Raw genomic sequence first — 19,024 nt, forward strand, 5'->3', positions numbered from 1 at the left:
ATAATCTTACCTTTTCCCCTATAGATTTGAATGTACCTTCATCATACATTCTTGTATCATTTAGATCCATATAGAGACTTTTCATTATTTTTTGTTGGTTGCATATAGATGAGTCACTTCTATTTTTTATTATTCACTGTAGTTTTATTATTATGATGCTGAATATTTGTGATAGTCATTAGTGCTGTTTGCCAGGACTTTTCAATGAAATGTAAGCAGTATTGGAATATGTCATTTCTGTGCTGAGCTTGTCATTATTAGTTTGAGACCCTCCCAAGTCTCCTTTTCCTCTGACATAACCCACGTTGTTCAAGGTGATGGCTCTTCAGATAGCCTGTGTCCTTGAAAGTATACAATGAAGCTTGCTCCCTGATGAACCATGATGGATTTGTAGTATGAGCAACAAGTAAAATTTTGTTTTTAGCCACTGAGATTTACATTCTTCTTTTGGAGAAACTTGCACTTTCACTGGAATCCTCCTTTTCAGTAAGCATCACCACCACCCCATCACCTCTGCCTAAGTGATTCATTCAGTCCAGATGATCACGGTCCACATTTTGAGAAATACTGGTATTGTAGGAATAGAGATGATTTGGGTTTGCTTCCCAAATCTGATATTTACTAATTATATAACTTCAGAAAATTACTTAACTTTGCTCAGATTCCTTTTCCTCTCCTGTAGAACAGAGATGGCAAAACACTATCTATTCAGAAGGCTCAAACGTGGTGGTACCTGTTATTGTCAAGAGAGAGAGTATAGGGCGCCTGGGTGGCTCAGTGGGTTAAGCCGCTGCCTTCGGCTCAGGTCATGATCTCAGGGTCCTGGGATCGAGTCCCGCATCGGGCTCTCTGCTCAGCAGGGAGCCTGCTTCCTCCTCTCTCTGCCTGCCTCTCTGCTTACTTGTAATTTCTCTCTGTCAAATAAATAAATAAAATCTTTAAAAAAAAAAAAAAAAAGAGAGAGAGTATATTTTTATCACTGTTCCTCAAGATCCTATGCAACATCTTCCTATGAGGCCTTTTTTATTTCTCTTGTATGAATTATGCTCTCTTTTTTGCTCCAACAGCATGTTTATATGTCTATTTAGCATTTGTTTCATTGTCTTTGACACAGTTAACTTATTAGTCTCCCATTCTGGCTTGTAAGTGCTTTGAAGGCAAGGACAATGACTTTTCCACAACTGTATTAACTACCTTCTATATATCTTATACATATCAATACCAAAATTTTAATATTAAAACAATATATTAAATATGTTTGTATTATATTAATATATTAAAATATAAAACTATTAAAATAATAGTAAGATAATAAGCAACACTATTATAACACTAAAAAACTCAAGTTAATGAAAACTTGACAATCATATAGATTTTTAAAAATAAAGTCATATAAGAAACTAGATTAAGGTCTCATTAAGCAAGTCTCCCACTCCTATCACATCCCCCTTTACTTACTAAGGATGAGAACTGAAAATAACTAGGCCCAGGTTAGCTGAGTTAGGGTCAGTCGTTATATCAATCTCATTCTTGTTAAATTTTTTTCAAGAAACAACATAATCAGACGATTACAAGCCCTCCAAAACACTGGGAAAGGTTATGAGACCCAGAACCTCTTCATACTGCTAAACAGAATTGATGACTACCAGAAAAAGATTATGCAGGTCTGGACCAACAAACAGAAGTCTTTAGAGCAGAAACGGAATCAGTGCCTGAGGAAAATGATGTTCTTATTTAGCCAGGTAACTTGTTTTCTATTTCCTCTCCCCAGTGTGTTGTAAGAAAAATGAAAAGTGGTAAGCTTGGGAAAATAACATTTACCTGGAGATACCATGTATATTAGTCTCCTCGGGCAGCTGTAATGAATTGCCACAAACCTGATGGCTTAAGACATCTGAGATAATCATTAGTATGCTTTTGAGAGTGATAGTGTCCTTCCAAAAAGTTATAAAACTGAGATTAGAGTTCTTTGCTCTGGGATTACATGCTCCCACTACATGCTCCAGCATGGAGTTTTAGAACATTCTTGGTATTCTAGGAGTATTTTATATCTATATATCCTTTTCTTTCACTAAATTAATGTATAAAATTACTTGATGCTTTAGAAGGTACAAAGACATTTCTTACCATAGTTGGTCCAAGTCAGACATAGTCTGAATTTTCTAGAACAGTGATATTTCAAATATTAAAGCTCTTTGACCAAACAAACAAAAAAAAGATACTTTTGAAGTTTTGGTTTGGAAAATATGGTCAATGTAGGTGGAATAAAGCAAGCTGAGTTGGCAGTGTCATGAACTATCTAACAGAAATCATGTATCTAGGACATTTCAGGGGATGAATAAGGGTCTGGGGTCAGGGGATCCACAATCTAGATGATGAAGTGGTTATCAAGGCATAAGATGGGAGAGAAAAAAGCAAAAGGGAGAAGAGGGTAGAAATGAATAAATACCTTACACGCAAGAGGTTGGTTCTCCTACCAGATTGTGTGGGTTCAAATCAGCTTTGCCACATGTTAGCTAAGAGACCTTGCGCCAAGGTATAAATTTTCTGAGCTTCAGATCTCCAAAGGTAAGATGAGGATAATAACATTACTCACTTCATAAGATTGTTGGAAATACCAAATGAATTAATATATAAAAAGCATGTTACATTCAGCAAGTGTTAGCTATCATTAGATTTGCATAGTGCTTCACAATTTATTATGTGTATTTGTATATATTATCTTATACAACACCTACATCAACCCTGTGTTATTATCCTTGTTTTAGAAATGAGGAGAAAGGTGCAGATAAAATTAGCAACTAACCCAAAGTCACACAGCTAGGAAATGAGAGGACCAGGACTACAGGTTATGCAGGATCGAGGGGTTTTTGTTTGTTCGTTTTGTTTTTTTTAAAGATTTATTTATCTATTTGAGAGAGAATGTGAGCAAGCAGGAGAGTGTGGGGGAGAGGGGTAAAGGAAGAGGGCATCTTAAGCAGACTTCATGCTGAGTGCAGAGCAAGCAGACTTCATGCTGAGCGCAGAGCCCTACTTGGGGCTCGATCCTACATCCTGAGATCGTGACCTGAGCCCAAACCAAGAGTCAGATGGTTAACCTACTGTGCCACTGAGGCTCCTCAGACAAAGGTTTGTTTGTTTGACAGACAGAGATCACAAGTAGGCAGAGAGGCAAGCAGAGAGGGAGGGGAAGCAGGCTCCCCGCCAAGCAGAGAGCCCGATGTGGGGCTCCATCCCAGGACCCTGGGATCATGACCCGAGCTGAAGGCAGAGGCTTTAACCTACTGAGCCACCCAGGCGCCTAGGACAAAGGTTTTTTTTTTTTTTTTTTTTTTAAAGATTTTACTTATTTATTTGACAGACAGAGATCACAAGTAGGCAGAGAGGCAGGCAGAGAGAGAGAGAAGGAAGCAGGCTCCCTGCTGAGCAGAGCGCCCGATGCGGGACTCGATCCCAGGACCCTGAGATCATGACCTGAGCCGAAGGCAGCGGCTTAACCCACTGAGCCACCCAGGCGCCCCAGGACAAAGGTTTTTATATAACATAGCGCCACCTCTGAAATTGTGTGTTGGAAGTGGAGGTGTGATTGGAGGAAGAGAGAAAGAGGATGGAGAAAAAGGATTTGCAAGTCCATGGAAAAGAAAGAGTCACAGTTTAGCTAGGGCCAGCTCAGAACTTCTTAAAGACTCTGACTTTTTTTTTTTACCTTCACTGATTTGTTTTTAGCTTCAAGAGATGTATAAATTGAATCTTAGTCGGCCCATACCTTTGATCACTGACAAAAAGGAGATACCTGTCTCTGCCAAATTTGTTCAGCAGCCATTCCTAGAGCTGCTAATAGAAGAAGATAGAAAGTATGACACATTCAAGAAATTACGGTATGTGCTTGAAAAAGACTGACATTAAACTGTATTTGAATGATATGTGGGACCTAATACTTTTTTTTTCCTGCCCAAGAGCTTCTCTTTCACCAATTATGAGGTGCAGTAGAAAGTCTAAGGTAGTATTGACTTTCTTAGCCAATTTAATAAGAAGCTTATTTACATATATTTCTACTTAAATATTTAACATCTAATTTTGAGTTCCTATTTATTTATTTATTTTAGTTCTTTTTAAAAAATATGATGCTGGTCTGCTCTTTGTCTGTTCTTTTCCAAGAATGATTAAGTCCAGTTTTCCCTTTAGTGGCCCTCCTTTATAACAATCCCAAGACAGGGGCTCTCTTATTCCCACAGGTGACATGAAAATTATGGTCCTGGAGGGATATAAGCTGTGACATCCCTTCCTTATAATGTGTTTTGGATGTCTCATCTCACATGCACGGGCTTACCCCAAAGATTCAGCTAGGTGTCTATATTTTCCATGTCATTAACTAGGAATGCTAAAGACTTTAAATAAATGGTTGGACCAGACAGAACTTATTGAATGAAGTGTTAGAATACTTTGTCTATACTTTTGAACCTATATCTAACTGAATCATAACTTAGTCTCAATAGATTTTTCCAGATGAAAGCTCCATTTCAGTAATCATATGAGGATATACATTTATAGATTTGTGGAACATTTGTTATTTGAATTCTATTTGAATTTGAATTGTTTTACTTTTGCTCAGTTAATAAATTAGTTCAACTTCAAAAAATTAAATAGATTAAATAAATTTAAAAATAAAGCTGGTCTTATAAAAAATGACACTAATTTTCCTTACCATGAAACAAATTAGTTTAACAGAATAAAGAAACTTAGAAACATTACTCTTTCCTTTTTTTTAAAAAAAAAAAAAGAAGGTAGGAGCTTTGGTAAGGAATGGAAAAGAACACTGCTGGGGGAAAAAAATCTGGATATGGTTTATATACCCCACGAAACTAAGAAGATAGTTTTAAAATAGATTACTAGGTGAAGTCATGAAAATGAACTTTCAGGGAAGAAAAAAAAGCTCTTTCAGCAAATTCTGCTATTTTAATCCATCGCTCAGTCAAAGTGGACATAGCTAATGTTCTTTGGTGCCAGACAGGACATTATAGGATAAGACGGTGAGGAAGAGAAAAGGGGAAAATAAGATTCATACATTTTAATTGGATATAGAGTTCAGGAAAGTTTGGCGCTTTCAATTAGTGTCTCTGATTCTCTAGACAAGAAGACCAAATGAGAGCTATCTGGAATGCTGATCTGTCAACTTCAAGCTACCCAATAGCAGAGAAGACATCAATACATTCGCTCTGGGCCCAGCTGGGTGGGTACCCAGATATTCCTATGCTACTCCAGTTAGATGTTCAGTCTACCTTCAGAAAATCTCTCGCATCCGTTAAATCACAGTAAGTTAAGGAATGGGAGCACTTTGGAAATTGGGCCTTTGGTCATATACCTTCTGTTTCCCTAACTTGACCTTATCTTCTAGCACCAGGGAGTGACCAAAAGCTGGTGTTTGTTGTGAAGTTAGACATTACCTTTTCCAGAATGCAGTATAAGTAGAGATATACAGTATGTAACCTTTTGAATCTAGCTTTTTTCACTTAGTGTGACTCCTATGAGACTCATCCACATTATATATATCATTAATTCATTCCTTTTTATTTACTGACTGATATTATTCCATTGTATCGCTGTATCACATATTTTTATCCATTTACCAAGTGAAAGACATTTGAGCTGGGGCGCCTGGGTGGCTCAGTGGGTTAAAGCCTCTGCCTTCGGCTCAGGTCATGATCCCAAGGTCCTGGGATCGAGCCCTGCATCGGGTTCTCTGCTCAGCAAGGAGCCTCCTTCCTCCTCTCTCTCTCTCTGCCTGCCTCTCTGCCTACTTGTGATCTCTGTCAAATAAATAAATAAATAAAATCTTTAAAAAAAAAAAAAAGAAAGACATTTGAGCTGATTTCAGATTTGGGCAATTATAAATAGAACTGCTATAAAATTCATAAACAGGTTTTTTTTTTTTAAAGATTTATTTACTTATTTATTTATTTGAGAGAGAGAGAGCAATTGAGGGAGAGAGCAAAAGCAAGGGAACAGCAGGCACAGGGAGAGGGAGAAGCCCAATGTGGAGCTCAGTCCCAGGACCCTGAGATCATGACCTGAACTGAAGGCAGATGCTTAACCGACCAACTGAGCCACCCAAGCACCCTATAATCAGGTTTTGGGTTGAAGGTAAGTTTTCACTTCTCTTAGGTAAATGCCCAGGAGTGAGACTGATGGGTTAGATAAGTGTTATGTTTAACTTTTATAAGAAATTTCCAAGCTATTTTCCAAAGTGACATTTTATCTCTACATTCATTCAGCAGGCCTCTGGATAAAAACTGAGATTGTTCTGTGACATTTCTGATAATGTCTCAGTAATATGTTTATCTGGTTGGTAAAATGTCCAGAATTATATATAAGTAAATCTTTGTTTTGTTTTAAAGTTGAGGCTTCTCTCTTCCAGCTAAGACTATTACAACTTACAGTTGGAGAATATTAACAGCTGCTTTTTTCTGGCCTACTACTTCTCTTCCTACTTTTCTAGCTTGCTACTAGGGGACCCTTTAGAGATTAGAGCTCTAGAGAGGAGAGAGAGGAAATGGAAAGTTCTGATTGACTATTACTATTGTGTTCTAACATCAGTGCTTCCTGGATCTGGGAGATTTCTAAAGCTGACTCTTTCATAAGGTACTTTGGTCAGTTCCTTGGAGATTACCATCACTGGAAATCTCATCCGCAGATTTCTTGATCTTGTCAAATATATTCCAATTCTGGGGCCTTTGGGTGGTTCAGTCCGTTAAGCATCCAACTCCTGATTTCAGCTCAGGTCATGAACTCAGAGTTGTGAGATTGAGCCCCATGTCAGGCTCTATGCTCAGTGCAGAGTCTGCTGGACATTCTTTCTCCCTTCCCTCTGCTCCTCGCCCCAGCTGCACACTTTCTCTCAAATATATATTTCTGTTCTAACTGGTTGTTGACATTTGTGATACCTCCAGCTTTTCTATACTCAGATGTGTTTGCATATTTATGCAGCCCTTCTGGACAGAATCCATGACAACTCTATGCCATCTTTCTTGGTTAGGTGTATATATATATGACCCATGCCTAGTCTATAGGAAACAGTGGAGCTTACTTTGTCCAGGTAAACTCTGAGGCCGAAGGCTTATCCCAGTGCAGCAGCAGCTTCTTCTTTGCTTCTACTATTAGTGCATCTAGCCAATCAATCATAGCCTCAACCTTTTTTCATAGATTGAACCAGGCCCCATTCTATGGGCCTCCAAAATGTGGGGGCCTGTGATAAGTTCTTAGAGTGGAGAAAGGTTAGGAGTGCTCTCAAAATCCTCTTCTCCTTGACCATTTCATACTGAGAGTGAGTTAGTAAGAGTCAATTACTTTGTAAATCCTGGTTTAGCATTCCTCTATGAAATCTCGTATCTATTGTTAGGCTTTCCAGATTTAGCAAATAAAAATATAGGATATCTAGGTAAATCTGAATTGCAAATAAACAAAAATGATTTAGGGGCACCTAAGTGGCTCAGTTGGTTAAGTGTCTAATTTCAGCTCCGGTCATGATTTCAGGGTCCTGGGATTAAGCCCCGTGCGAGGGTCTCCACTTGGCAGAGAGTCTGCTTGTCCCTCTGTCCCTCCCCCAACTTATGCACGTGCATGCTCTCAAATAAATAAAATTAAAAAAAACACACAAGTGTTTTAGGGTAAGTATGGTCCATGCAATTTTATACTTACACTAAAAAATTATTTTTGTTTATCTAATGTTTAAATCTAACCAGGCATCCTGTATTTAATTTGGCAACCTGTCCATTGCGCTTTGTCAAAACTTCTGCTTTCATGTGCTACTATATATAAAATATGTATTAGGAGTTTCTAACTTGATTAGATAGACACCTGAAAACTTTCAGAGTAGCAGATGGTTACAACAGTAAAAAAAAAAAAATTAAAACATTATAGGAAAGAGAACTGAAGTCTTGGATTTTCTTTCTTTTTTTTTTTTTTTTCACTAAAAACAGAAACAAGCCATACAGCTTTAAGACATTGCCCAATTTTAGTAAAATTGGGCAATATATGATCAATTACTATTTGTGATCCTCCCCTTTTTTCTCACTAGAATTTCTTCAAGGTCTTCCTCCCTCAAAAAGGATTATATTTGTTTCACTTTGTGGAAGTTAATGTACAAACTAAGAGACTTTCTTTCCCTTTGGGTTCGGTTATTTCTACTATTCTTTAGATCTCAGTTAAAACAATTGTTCTTTCTGAGCTGTCTTCTCTAACTCCTCCTATGTGTTCCCACAGCATCTTGTAATTAAGAGTATCCTAGCATTTACCATTCTATATTGTGATTGCTGCATTACTTACTTTCCCTGATATTAGACAACATGTTTTGGAGAGATGAGTTTTAAACTGACTCTACTTTTGCTATGCCTGCTTTCCTTACAAAAATATTTACTGACTATTTACTATGTATCAGTTACTATAACTAGGTACTGAGATACAATTGTGGGAAGGATTCAAGAGATCATAAATGGCAGGCAGAAGGAAAAAAAAATATATGTAAAGATCCAGGGCCAATAGCATATTGCTTTATTTGCTTTATCTCCTAAAATAAACCTTAAAAACAAAACTAAAATAAACAATACCTCCCCCTACTGCTCAGTTCCCCTTCTCCCTATTTCCAACAGAGGTGAATGGAACTAAAATTTCTCTTCCTGCCTGGATGGGATGCTTGGAGCTACTACAATCTTTGGTAATCCTAAGGTGATAACCACAGGATAAGACAATAAACCAGGAATACAGAGAAGGAAAATAAATAAAACCGTGCCCTTGATGACATCTAGTTACTAGAACAACCCTGAGTACACCTGTCTCTGGGATTTCGTTAAGTGAGCAATAAATGGCCTTAACAACCATTCTTAGTCAGGGATTCTGCTTCCTATAGTCATGTGAGCTTGAAAAGAATGTGTAATCTGCTATTTTTTTTTTTTTTTTTTTTTTTTTAAAGATTTATTTATTTATTTGACAGGGAGAGAGAGGAGGAAGCAGGCTCCCCGCTGAGCAGAGAGCCCGATGCGGGACTCGATCCCAGGACCCTGAGATCATGACCTGAGCTGAAGGCAGCGGCCTAACCCACTGAGCCACCCAGGCGCCCTGCTATTTTTTTTTTTAAAGATTTTTTATTTATTCACTTGGGAGAGAGAGACAGGAAGAGAGAGGGAGAGTAGGAGCAGGGAAGGGGCAGAGGGAGAGGAAGAAGTAAAAGTAGACTCCCTGCTAAGCAGGGAGCCTGATTTGGGACTCGATCTGGGACTTGATCTGGGATTGCAGCATCATGATCTGAGCTGAAGGCAGACGCTTAACCGACTGAGCCACCCAGGTGCCCCATAACCTGCTACTGTTGGATAAAATAGTCCAGAGATGTCAATTATACCCAGTTGACTGATGGTGCTGTTGAGTTCAACTATATCCTTAACAGTCTTCTGCCTGCTGTATCAGTCCATTTCTGAAAGAGGACTGTTATAGCCTCCGATACAACAGAGGATTCACCTGTTTCTCCTTGCAGTTCTACCAGTTTTTGCCTCCTGTAGTTTGATGCTCTGTTAGACAAACCATTAAGGATTATTATGTCATCTTAGAGTATTGACACCTTTATTTTTTAAGATTTTATTTATTTGACAGAGAGAGATCACAAGTAGATGGAGAGAGAGGCAGGCAGAGAGAGAGAGAGGGAAGCAGGCTCCCTGCTGAGCAGAGAGCCCGATATGGGACTTGATCCCAGGACCCTGAGATCGTGACCTGAGCCGAAGGCAGCGGCTTAACCCACTGAGCCACCCAGGCGCCCATATTGACACCTTTATTATTAGATGCCCTACTTTATCCCTGATAAATTTCCCTGCTCTGAAGTCTACTCTGTCTGAAATTAATATAACTACTACTTTCCTTTGATTAGTGTTATCATGGTATTTTTTCTACCCATTTAATCTATGTGTCTTTATTTATTTTTAAGATTTTATTTATTTATGAGAGAGAGAAAGCACATGAGTGGGAGGGTGGGGCAGAGGAGAGAATCTTTAAGCAGACTCTAAATGTTGAATTTTGAGCTGAATGTTGAGCCCACTTTGGGGCTCCATCCCACAACTCACAAGACCATGACCTGAGCCAAAACCGAAAGTCAGATGCTCAACCAAATGAGCCACCCAGGCACCCCTTTTTATATTTAAAGTCAGTTTCCTGTAGACAACATATATTTGGGTCTTGTTTCTGGATCCACTCTGATAATCATTATCTTTTAATTAGTGTATTTAGATCATAAACATTTAAGGTGACTATTGATATATTTGGGTTAATATCTACCATATTTGCTACTCTTTTCTATTTACTGCCCTTGTTCTTTTATCTTTCACAATTTTTCTACATTTTGTAGTTTTGAGATTTTATAATTCCATTTTCTCTCCTTTCTTCATTTATACTTCTTTCATTATTTTTTAAAGTTGATGCCCTAGAGTTTGCACTATATATTTATAACAAACCCATTTTCAAATAACACTACACTGCTTCATGGATAGTGCAAGTACCTTATAATAACAAAATAGTCCTAATTCTGCCCCCACTCTATCCCTTGTATCATTTCTTCATCCATTTAACCTGTACATAAGCACGCATACATCATTGAATACATTGTTGCTATTATTATTATTTTGAACAACTATTAGGTTAGACCAGTTAAGAAAAATAAAATTTTATCTCTATTTATTCCTTCCAGTGTTCTTCCTATCTTTATATAGAGCCAAATTTCTGATTTACATCATGTCCCTTCTCTCTGAAGAATGTTTTTTTTTTTTACGATTTTTATTTATTTATTTGACAGATCACAAGTAGGCAGAGAGGCAGGCAGAGAAGGAGAGGAGGAAGCAGGCTCCCCACTGAGTAGAGAACCCGATGTGAGGCTCCATCCCAGGACCCTGGGATCATGACCTGAGCCAAAGGCAGAGGCTTTAACCCACTGAGCCACCCAGGTGACCCTGAAGAACGACTTTTAACACTTTGTGCGAAGCAGATTTACTGGCTATAAATTCCCTCAATTTTTATTTGTCTGAAAAAGTCTGTATTTCTCCTTCATTTAAAAATTTTTGCAGGGCACAGAATTCTGAGTTGGTAGTTTTTCTTTCAACTCTTTATATATGCTCCTCTCTCTTGCTTATGTTCTTTCTGAGAAGCTGGATGTAATTCCTATCTTTGCTCCTCTATAGGTAAGGTGTTTTTTCCTTCTGATTCCTTTCAAGACTCTTTACCTTGAATATGGTATGTTTTAGTGTGGTTTTGGGGGGGCATCTATCCTGCTTGGTGTTATATGAGTGTCTAGTTCTGTGGTTTGGTGTCTGACATTCATTTGAAGAAATTTTCCATCATTATTGCTTCAAATATGTCCCCCTTTTGGGCACCTGGGTAACTCAATTGGTTAAGTGTCTGCCTTTGGCTCAGGTCATGATCCCAGGGTCCTGGAATTGGGCTCCTAGCTCAGCGGGGAGTCTGCTTTTCTCTCTGCCTGCTGCTCCCCCTGCTTGTGCTCTCTCTCTCTCGACAAATACATAAAATCCTAAAGTAATAAATAAAACAAATATGTCCCTTTCTTTCTTCTTCTGTTATTCCCATTACACATATGTTACACCTTTTGCAGCTGTCCTATAAATGTTGGTTGTCTGTTTTCTTCAGTTCTTTTTTTTTTTTTCTTCTTTGCTTTTCAGTTTTGGAAGTTTTTATTACCATATCCTCAAACTCAGAAATTCTTTTCTCAGCCATACCCAGCCTACTAATGAGGCCATCAAAGGCATTCTTCATTTTTTAGTGTTTTTGATCTCTATTATTTCTTTTTGCTTGCTTTTTAGAATATCCATCTCTCTGCTTACATTATCTATCTGTTCCTATATATTTTTTCCATCAAAGTCCTAAGCCTATTAATCATAGTCATTTTAAATTTCCAGCATGATAATTCCAACATCCCTACCATATCTGACTCTGGTCCAAAGCTTATGCAGTCTCCTCAAACTATGTTTTCTGCCTTTTAGTATGCTGGTAATTTTTGTTAAAATCCAGACGTGACATACTAGGTGAAAGGAACTCTGGCAAATTAGCCTTTAATGGTGTGGTGTAAGGTACAGGAGAAGGGGAAACACTGTATAGTCCTATGATTAGGTCTCAGTTCTTTGAAGAGCATATGCATCTGATCTGTGAACTTCACCAGTGCTTCTCAAGATCCCTTATTCCCACCTTTGGTGGCAAAGGATGGCTAGAGGGAGCTGGAATTCGGTATTTCTCTTTTCTTACATAGAAGACTAGAGTTAGGTATTTACCTTCCTCCAAATAAGTTAGGCCCTAACGAAACCCCATAGGTTAGGTTTTGGTAAAATAGTTTCTCTTGAGGGCAGAATTTAAGAAGAATGGTATGCTTTGGTACTTTTCAAAATGGTTACTTTCCCCCCTTCTCCTGAGAGAAACATGAGGGAATTTTTCTCCAATCTTCACTGTGAGGACCTGGTAGATTCTAGAGATCTCTTTGACTGGGGCCTCTGGAGTCTGATACTCTCTCATCCATACTGAGCCTCCTGCAATTCATCAATTAAAGCTTAAGTTTTCAGGGCTCCTGGGTGGCTCAGTTGGTTCGACTCAGGTCATGACCCAAGAGTCCTGGGATTGAGCCCCCTACTAAGCTCCCTGCTCAGCGGGGAACCTCCTGCTCCTTCTCTCCCCTGGTTGTCTTCTCTCTCAAATAAATAAATAAAATCTTAAAAAGAAAAAAGTGTAAGTTTTCTACCAGGCACTCATTCCTGCAGAAGTGTCTGCTCATGGATTTTTACTCCAGTAAGTTGTGATTCTCTGTATTTCCTGTCTTTCCACTTTGGGGGCATTGGTTTGTCCTGTGGCCTCACTTCTCTGAAGGATCCAAGAAGAGTTGCTAGTTTTCAGTTTGTTCAACTTTTTACATGTTGTTAGGATGGAGCAGCAACTTCTTGCATATATTTTTCAAATGATTTCTGTGCACTTGCTTTTTGGTTGCAAAAAATGTGCTCCTATTGAACATGTTTTTTAACCTGCTTAAGGGGTTCACTTGACAGTATATCTTTAAATTTTTTCTATGATACTATAGACTTACATCATCATTCTTATTGATTGCTTGATATTCATTCAATGGTTCTATCACAATTTATTGAACTGTCCTACTGACAGAAGTTTTATATTTTTCAACATTACAAACAATGCTGCAGCAAATATCCTTGCATAAGTTTGTATACCTATAAGGGGATTCCCCATGAAAATTCCACTAAAATAATATTTGTTTTTTTCCAATTACAAAAGTAAGGCACATTAATCATAGAAAATTTGAAAAATACAGAGAATACATGGTTATTTCCATGCCCAGAAATAACCATTGTCAATATTTGGTCATGCTCTAACATATAAGAGGACTGGTTAACAAATAATAAACTATTGCCAAGCTCTGCTCTTCCTGGGAAACATTCTCTCCTGTTAATGTGACTTTTATAAATAGGGATCACGTACCAATTTTACTAGTTTAACTTTGTGAGTTCTGGAAGCACTCTTATTTTCCCTATGAATCATCTATATGATGATTAAATACAAATGTATTTAAGATCAATTTGTAATAAGATTAATTTTCTTGTCTTATTTCCAGGTTTAAGAAGATTCCCAAGTGACTGTAAAATTAAACACAAGCAAGTAAATTCCAGTGCTGCAGTAAAATTCCTACTTTGCTCTTTCATGTATATGCATTGATTTGCCTATTCTTTTTTTATTTTTATATTTTATTTATTTATTTGAGAGAGAAAGAGAGAGCAGGAACAGGAAGAGAGTCAAAGGAAGAGGAAGACTCACCGCTGAGCAGGGAGTCTGATGCAGGGCTCAATCCCAAGACCCCAAGACCATCACCCCCACTGAAGTCAGAAGCCAGAGGCTTGACCAACTGAGTCACCCAGGCACTTCCACTGCTTTGCCCATTTTGTGCTCTTACATTCGCCTATTGTTCTTTAGGTTCTTCATTTCCAAACTATTAATATGACCACTCAAGAAAGAAAATCCTTTGCTCTAGATTACTAGAAACACAAAACTTCAACAAACACTGTGGTAGGCCCTCATTAAAGGGACATTATATGGCCACTGACATGATGGCAAAGTGGCACAGTCTACCTCCCAGAACCTAAACCCAAAGATGCCTCAGAAGTAAGAAATGAATGGACATTTAAAAAAAAAGAAAGAAAGAAAGAAAGACAAACCAGCAGAAACCCCTGGAGGGTCAGAAGGTGTCTGTGATTTGGTAAAGAAGGGAAATAGTAGCCTTGTACAGAGGAAAGCCAGGCTCCAAACATGGGGAGTGAATTTGCAAAGAAATTTTGATTGGGCTCTTTTATTAAAAAAAAAATTTTTTTTTAAAGATTTTATTTAGTCATTGACAGAGAAAGAGACAGCGAGAGAGGGAATACAAGCAAAGAAAGCAGGAGAGGGAGAAGCAGGCTTCCTGCTGAGCAGGGATCCCGATGCAGAGCTCAATCCCAGGATCCTGGGATCATGACCTGAGCTGAAGGCAGACGCTTAACGACTGAGCCACCCCAAGCTGGACTCTTTCCTACCCCCCTCAACATTGCCCAGACTCAGATCACTGTTTTCCCTTTCAGCCCTACCCCAATGCTGGAAAGCAGATTCACAGCAGAACACTATTTGGGTGTAGAGTAAAACAAGCAAAGTAAATGTTGACTTAACCAATAAGCATCAAAGTGTTTCCTCCTACCTCCCGCAACCCACAGACCTTCTTTTCATCTGGACTAGACAATACATTCTTAGAAAACAAAAGGCCTAGGGTAAGATACAGATAGATTCGCTAAAGGGCAAAGCCTCCTGATGAAAATGAGGATTTGAACCCTGCTCACCAGGGGTGGCACAACTAAGGCTTGGGTTTTGATTCTTCCCACCCACTTCATTCATTACCTACCAAGACGACCGATAATTGATACCCATGAGAGAAAATGATCTCACAGGGAAAAATAACTAGAAAATTAGAAAGGCGATAAGCTAAATAGCCTACTCTAGATGACAAGAATTAATAGAATACATGCCAACTAAATGTCCCTAAAAAGGATACTGATAATGAAGCCGAAACAATTATAAAGAAACAAGTAGGATTACTGAATATTCAAAACACAGTTGAAATAAACTCATTAGAAGATATAAACAGCAAAATAGACATAGCCCACGATCGGGTCAAGAAATGTTTCTAGAAGACATCAAGAAGGGATTAGTGATGAAAAATATAAAAATTAAGAAATATGGAGGCTAGACATAGAAATATCAGCATTTATATATTAGGAGTGCTAACAGGAGAGAAAAAAGTAAATGGAGGGAAGAGCATACATGAAAAAAAGTAAGGACTTCCAAAGAAATATTGATACTGAAAGCGTATACAGGGTGATAAATAGGGTTGATATGGGAAAATGAATACTTACTGATATTTTAATGAAATTTAAGAACTCCAAAGACAAAGAGAAAATTCTAAAACCTTTCTAAGAAGAGCAGCTCACCAATAAATAAAATGAATCAGAATGGTGCCAGACTTCTCAAGAGCAACATTAGGAGCAGGAAAGCAATGAAGAAATATTTCCAAAATATCAAAACCAGAAACTTTTAAAAAAAGATTTTATTTATGTATTTGTGTGAAAGAGAGAGAGAGACTGAGAGCACAAGCTTGGGGAGTGGCAGGCAGAGGGAGAAGCAGGCTACCTGCTGAGCAAGAAGTCCAATTCAGGATTTGATCCCAGGACTCTTGCCTCATGACCTGAGCCAAAAGCAGACACTTAAGCAACTGAGCCACCCAGGTACCCCTAAAAACAGAAACTCTGACTCCAAAATTTAATATTCAGCTAAGTTATCAATTAAATGTGAGGGTACAAGAAATACATTCTCAGACCTTTAAGGTCTCAGCAGATTATCATAAAGACCCTATGAAAATATTCCTGGAGGAAAGAAGATATCAAACAAAAATTTTAGGAAATGCTATAAAATACAAGATAGTAAGAATGAGAAAATAACCTTCTGAAGTTTATTGTCTACAAAAAGCATTGTACAGGGTGTCTGGGTGGCTCAGACAGTTGAACGTTGGACCCTTGTTTTCAGCTCATTTGTGATTTTGGGGTTATGGGATTGAGCCCCACATTGGGCTCCATGCTCAGCAGGGGGTCTGCTTGAGATTCTCTCTCCCCCTTTCTCTCTGCTCCTCCCCTGACTTGTGTTCTTTCTCTCTCTGGAATGGATGAATAAATCTTAAAAAAAACAATAAAAAAAAATCATGGATCTCCTGGGTGGCTCAGTCGGTTAGGCTGCTGACTCTTGATTTTGGCTCAGGTCATGATCTCAGGGTTCTGGGATTGAGCCCCACATCAGGCTCTACCCTTAGTGGGGAGTTGGTTTGGAACTTGCCCACTCCCTCATCCTCTGCCCATCTTCCTGCTGGTTCTCTCTCTCTCTCTCACATAAATAATAAATAAGTAAATAAACAAACCTTTTTTTTTTTTTTTTAAAGGCATTTTAGGGGCACTTGGGTGACTGAGTAGGCCCCACATCAGGCTCCCTGCTCTTTGGGCAGTCTTCCTCTCCCTCTGTCCCTCCTCTCCCCTGCCCATGTGCTCACTCTCTCTCAAATAAATAAAATCTTAAAAAATAAGGCATTTTATACACATACATACACACCCCAGATTTAACAAATTAGGGCACAGAATGCAATATCCAGAGATAGGGAAGAGTGCATGTGTTAAAGTATTTATCCTACTAAGGGGGAAGATACAGATAGGTATTGATAAATTTCATAAATTAGGGGAAAAATACAAGTAAATCCCTTAACAGATTAGGGATAACCAATAAAGAACAAATATAAAATGCACACCTTTCAAATCCATAGATAAAATTGATTTATCCAAGGAAATGAGCAAGAAACAAAAGAAAAAAAAGAGAGAAAACTTAAATACTTCTAACATAGAAGTAATTTAATATATTAGTTAAACTCAGCAAAGAAAAGATAAAATTCTTAGATTGAATTAAAAAAACAAAATCTAGCAGTATAATGTCTACATGAGACACACTGAAAAGAAACACTGGACAAATTAAAACAAAAAGATGGAAAAAGGCAGCTATGAACCAAAAGAAAGCCAAGCAGATTTCTAATATCAGATCAAAAATAGAATTCAAAGCAAAAAGCATCATTAAGGGCAAAGGAAAACTATAGATAAAGAACATGTAATATACAGAAAATATAATACATCTATATTAACACAGATGCTTATTACAATTTAACTTCAAAATATTCAAAATAGGGCCTGACCCCTGGCTCTCCCTGTACCCCTCTAAAATGATGTCTGTTTTTAGAGCTTGGGGAGGGGCGGAGGGAGAAGAAGAAAGAGAATCTTAAGCAGACTCCATACCCAACGCAGGGCTTGATCTCACAACCCTGAGATCATGACCTGACTGGAAATCAAGATTCAGATGCTAAACCGACTGAACCACCCAGGTGGATGTCCCTAAAAATCATGTCTATTTTAACTCCTATACCACCCGCCCCCCACCATCAGTTGGCCTGGAAATGAGGTGCAGGTCTTCCTCACTCCTCAATGCTACTTCTAGATCATTCTTCTCTCCTCTCTAATAATACTCAACCTTAAGTCTCCTGTCATTACACTATCTACCACCCACTGCCTTCTCTGCTGCAGTCCTTTACTTCCTCCTTTCTCACTGCCATGCTATCCAGTATTTCTGTCATAATCCCCAGCAATTTTAATACTATTTAGTTCTTTCCAACACCTGGTCTTGTAATGTTTTGATCTGTTCTCCCTCGGTGACTTCATCCTCTAGCCATTTAATCATACCCTTGACCTTTTCATTGCAAAAACCAAACCAAAACAAAACAAACCCTGCAACCATTCCATAATACTGCTTCAAATGACTCATTCTCCAAACATCACCTCTCTACAGCTCACCCGAGCTAGTACCCTTACTCTACCAATCCTTTGATCTCCACAGAGATCTTTTACTTCATTGATTCTACCATCTTCATAGCATCCCTTACCCTTTCATGTCCTCAATTCCTTTGTAATCTACTTTAAATTCCATGATAGGCAATTATAATCAGTCCTTTGCATATGCTCTCAACTCAGACTCACTTGCTCCTTACTCCCTGGTTGTCCACAGCCCAGCTTAAACCAAATTTTCTCAGCCTACTCCCTTCCTGTACCCTGGAAGCTGAATGTATCTTCAGAAAAACATTAAAACTTGCTGACTAGTATTACATTAAATAATCATTGAGCTCAACTGGCCCCATAATGCTGCTTGGTGAACATACTGTATTTCCCTAATCCATTTACTCTGACTTCCCGAGACAGCAATTTTATATTTTCTCCTATCTCCTCAAATTTCTCAGGCCTTCTCTTTAATCTTCTTTCTTGGCTGATGACTAAGTAACTTATTACACTGAGAAAATGGAAGCAATCATTATTAACTCCAAATACTTTTACCACCACATCTCCTTAATTATCTGCTTTTGTACCCATATATGTTGTTACCTGTGGATAAAGTGTCTGATTCCTATCTAATGCTAGCCCTCCCTTGAACACTAGATCCTCTCTCTTCTCTTCTATTCAAGAACATTGCTTCAGTAATTCTCCCATCTCGCTCTGTGTCATCATTTTTTCACTCTCTAACATGATGTTATTTTTCTCAACTTTGAAAAAAACACGAGCAAACAATTCTCTTAGGCCCACTTCCTCCACCACTTACTGCTCCACTTCTCCCCCTTCCATTCATACCAAAATTCCTTTTAAAAATGGTGTTAACTATGTTTGTATCTTTAGGGTAAATACCCAGTAGTGCAATTGCTGGGTCATAGGGCAGTTCTATTTTCAACATTCTGAGGAACCTCCATGCTGTTTTCTAGAGTGGTTGCACCAGCTTGCATTCCCACCAACAGTGTAGGAGGGTTCCCCTTTCTCCGCATCCTCGCCAGCATCTGTCA

At 38.4% G+C, this 19,024-nt stretch overlaps 2 protein-coding genes across 3 annotated transcripts in view; one reads left to right on the plus strand and one right to left on the minus strand.

Annotated features, from left to right (window-relative positions):
- FAM186A (family with sequence similarity 186 member A) overlaps positions 1–13,732 on the plus strand; it is a 77,238-nt gene extending 63,506 nt beyond the window's left edge. For both annotated transcript variants that reach the window (XM_059185363.1, XM_059185364.1), the window contains 4 exons: positions 1,550–1,742; positions 3,727–3,878; positions 5,130–5,312; positions 13,652–13,732. In XM_059185363.1, coding sequence (XP_059041346.1) covers positions 1,550–1,742; positions 3,727–3,878; positions 5,130–5,312; positions 13,652–13,673 — 550 coding nt within the window. In that variant the 3' untranslated portion in view covers positions 13,674–13,732. The remainder of the gene's footprint in view (positions 1–1,549; positions 1,743–3,726; positions 3,879–5,129; positions 5,313–13,651) is intronic.
- The window catches only part of LARP4 (La ribonucleoprotein 4), a 211,034-nt gene that overhangs the window by 147,549 nt on the left and 44,461 nt on the right, over positions 1–19,024 (minus strand). The gene's annotated exons all lie outside the window — the stretch shown is intronic.

Source organism: Mustela lutreola, chromosome 8 (assembly GCF_030435805.1).
Source record: "Mustela lutreola isolate mMusLut2 chromosome 8, mMusLut2.pri, whole genome shotgun sequence".
In the NCBI taxonomy this organism is placed as follows: Eukaryota; Metazoa; Chordata; class Mammalia; order Carnivora; family Mustelidae; genus Mustela; species Mustela lutreola.